Source organism: Leptosomus discolor, chromosome 9 (genome assembly GCF_034619465.1).
Source record: "Leptosomus discolor isolate bLepDis1 chromosome 9, bLepDis1.hap2, whole genome shotgun sequence".
In the NCBI taxonomy this organism is placed as follows: Eukaryota; Metazoa; Chordata; class Aves; order Leptosomiformes; family Leptosomidae; genus Leptosomus; species Leptosomus discolor.
Window position 1 is genome coordinate 37,691,158 of NC_141399.1, and position 2,949 is coordinate 37,694,106.

Here is a 2,949-nt window from a genome sequence, read left to right on the forward strand (position 1 = left end):
GGGCAGAGGCTCGGGGCGGGGGCGCTGCGCTGACCGTCTGCAAGGGCGCCCCTGGCTGCGGAGGGGCCGCCCGGCTTGGCGAGCTCCGGGCTCGGCCCGCGGCTCCGCCGGGCCGCCGCTCGAAGCCGGGGGCACGCTTGGGGGGTCGGCGGAGAACAAGACTTTTGCCGCCGAGCAGAGAGAAGGGGGAGCCGTCTGCCGCTCGGCCGGCGGCCCCGGGGCTCCGCGGGGGCTGCAGGTCGGGGTGTTCCGCGGTGCCCACAGGCACACAGTCACGAATGACGCAGACCTCTGAAAAAAAGGGAGGAAAAAAAAAAAGGAAAGAAAACTTGTCCCGACTAAAAACACACTCGCTAAACATACTGAAAAGATTGAATTATTTATTTTCTCTAGGGACTCCCGTAACCATTCATTTTTAATAGAGTCTAATTAAGACTTCCCCAACGGATTTTACTTTTGTAAATATTTCACATGAGCTCGGGTTTCTAGACAAATCCTCCAAACCAAAAAAACCCCGAGCGCACACGAGTAAGCCCCTTCCATCCCCATCGGCCGAGAGAAAGCAGCCGGGCAGAGATGCAACAAGTGGCCGGTGGCTCGGAGAGCAGTAGCTTCAGTAGCATAGCGGCGCTTCCCCGGCCCGGGTCCCGTTTTTCTTTAGAAAAAAATAAACTCGAAGGAGCACCTGCCCCCCTGCCCCGGCTCCCCGCCGCCCCAACCAAAATACACCACACGGTGCGACAGCCACAGCAACCCGACCGAAAGGCGACGGCAGCTCCCGAGCTCCTCGCCGGGCGGCTGCCGTGGGGAGCCCCGGGAAGGAGCGGGCTGCCCCGCTCCGCGCTCCCCGCTGCCGCGGAGGGACCAGCTGCGAGCCCGCCCCCGCACAAACCGCAAGACCGCCGACGTGTCTGATATAAAATTTATTGATCTCTTCGTTTGGAAGAAGGAAGCAGACCAGGACTAGGGATAGGGGAAAGGAAAGGAGTATTTCGATGACTTTTTTTTTTTTTTGGAAGAAATCCGGTAAACAAAACTAAAACGTTTCTTCATTTGATATGTTAAAACATGGTTCACAGTAAAATTCACAAACCAACTTACATAAGTTTACAGCTTAAGAAAAACCAAGACACACAACTTACTATAAATAAAAGAAATGCGTTTGCGACCCGCACAGCTCTCTCCCACCTCCCCATTTTTTTTTTTTAAGGAACAAAACCCTAAAGTTAAAAAGTCGTGGAAGCTACAGATTGTGGATAGAAACGAAGCGAGGCTCGGTAAGGTGGGAAGAACAAAACACGTAAGAAACCACAACGATAATGTGAACAACTGAGTTTAAAAACAAAAGCCCGCCGGTTTTTCTTTTTTTTTTTTTTTTTATGTCATTTCAACGCTAGAAATCAAACTGGAAGATGCAAAATGTTTTTTAAAACTTTTAAGCGAATAAAACAGTGCCCAACCTAGCAGAAACCAGGAAAGATGTTGCCGTGGTTTGAAAACTTCACAGCGACTTCTAGGAGGCAGGAGTTGTGCTCTAGTAAAATAACAGCTTGCTCAAATATTTTTTTTTTTTTTGTACAAAAAAAAAAAAGGACACAACTAACGGATTTCCTTTTTAAAACTTCTCCAAAGTTAGTATTAAGTCTGTTAAGCTGAGCAATACTGCCGTACGTCCCGGTGTAGTCAGGGAATGGTGGTGGGGTTAGGGATTAAGACGGGGAGCCGTCCGGAGCAGCCAAGTTTATATGTGAGTTAGTGGTACGGTCCCATTCACGCCAGTCCCGGCACTCTGGTAGTGCTGGTGGACGCTGTGTAACCTGCTGCCCTGCAGGGCGGAAGGGTCTGTGGCATCCCCCCCCGGGGGCAGGTACATGCTGATCATATCCCGCAGGTCTCCCAGGCAGGCCCTCTGCGAGTGGGAGGTGATGGTAGGAGGCGGCGAGCTGGGCTCGGATTTCACCACCGAGCCCATGGAGCCCAGGCTCATGGCCGTGGAGGGCTGCTGGCCGTAGGCGGCGGGGGACATGCTGTAGGTGGAGGCGGCGTTCATGTAGGTCTGGGCCGTGGACATCATGGGGCTGTACTGCAGGCCCGTCATGTCGTAACGGTGCATCTGCTGCAGCTGGGGGCTGTTCATGCCCGGGTGCTGGCTGTAGCCCAGCTGGTCTTGCATCAGTGAGTAAGCCCCGTTGGTCCAGCCGTTCATGTGGGCATAAGTGTCAATCCTCTGCCCCACCCCGACGGGGCTGCTCACCGCGTTGCCCCCTCCCGGGGCCAACAGATTGCCGGGCAGCGAGTATTTGTCCTTCTTCAGCAACGTCTTGGTCTTCCTTCGGGGCCGGTATTTGTAATCCGGATACTCCTTCATGTGCACGGCCCGCAGCCGCTTGGCCTCGTCGATGAAGGGCCGCTTCTCGGCGTCGCTCAGCAGCTTCCAGTCGGCCCCGAGGCGCTTGCTGATCTCCGAGTTGTGCATCTTGGGGTTCTCCTGGGCCATCTTTCGCCGCTGGCCCCGTGACCACACCATGAAGGCGTTCATGGGGCGCTTCACCCGGTCCTGGTCCGAGCCGGCTCCCGCTCCGTTGCTGGCCCCGCCGCCTCCGCCACCTTTGCCGTTGCTCCCCGCAGCAGGGTTGCCCCCGGCGCTGCCCGCCGTGGGCTGTGGAGTCTTGATCTCAGTCTCCAGCATGCTGTACATGGCCGGAGCCGGCAAGAGGTGCGCCAGGGTGGCGGGCAGGCGGGCACTAGATCGGGGAGAGGAAGTTTAAAAAAAAAAAAAAAAGGGGGGGGGGGAAAGAACCTGCCTGGGCAGCTGCTGCAGGAGGAGGAGGAAGTTTTTCTGCCTGGCGGGCGGAGGCGCCGCTCCCCGATGAGGTGGTGGTGGTGGAGGTGGAGGTGGTGGTGCTGCTGCTGCTGGTGCTGCTGTTGTTGTTGTTGTTGCGGCTGCCG

At 56.1% G+C, this 2,949-nt stretch overlaps 1 protein-coding gene across 2 annotated transcripts; it reads right to left on the reverse strand.

The window, feature by feature from the left end:
• Positions 1–1,741: 1,741 nt before the first annotated feature.
• On the reverse strand, positions 1,742–2,698 carry LOC104342098 (transcription factor SOX-3). 2 transcript variants are annotated; one of them, XM_086470203.1, is made up of 2 exons: positions 2,647–2,698; positions 1,742–2,607 (listed from the first exon to the last, which is right to left on the reverse strand). In XM_086470203.1, exons 1-2 carry the CDS (start codon positions 2,696–2,698, stop codon positions 1,742–1,744), a joined length of 918 nt encoding a protein of 305 aa, XP_086326329.1. The 2 variants fall into 2 exon arrangements, with proteins under 2 accessions (XP_086326329.1, XP_009948447.2); XM_009950145.2 differs by having other exon boundaries at positions 1,742–2,698.
• Between the last annotated feature and the right edge of the window lie 251 nt (positions 2,699–2,949).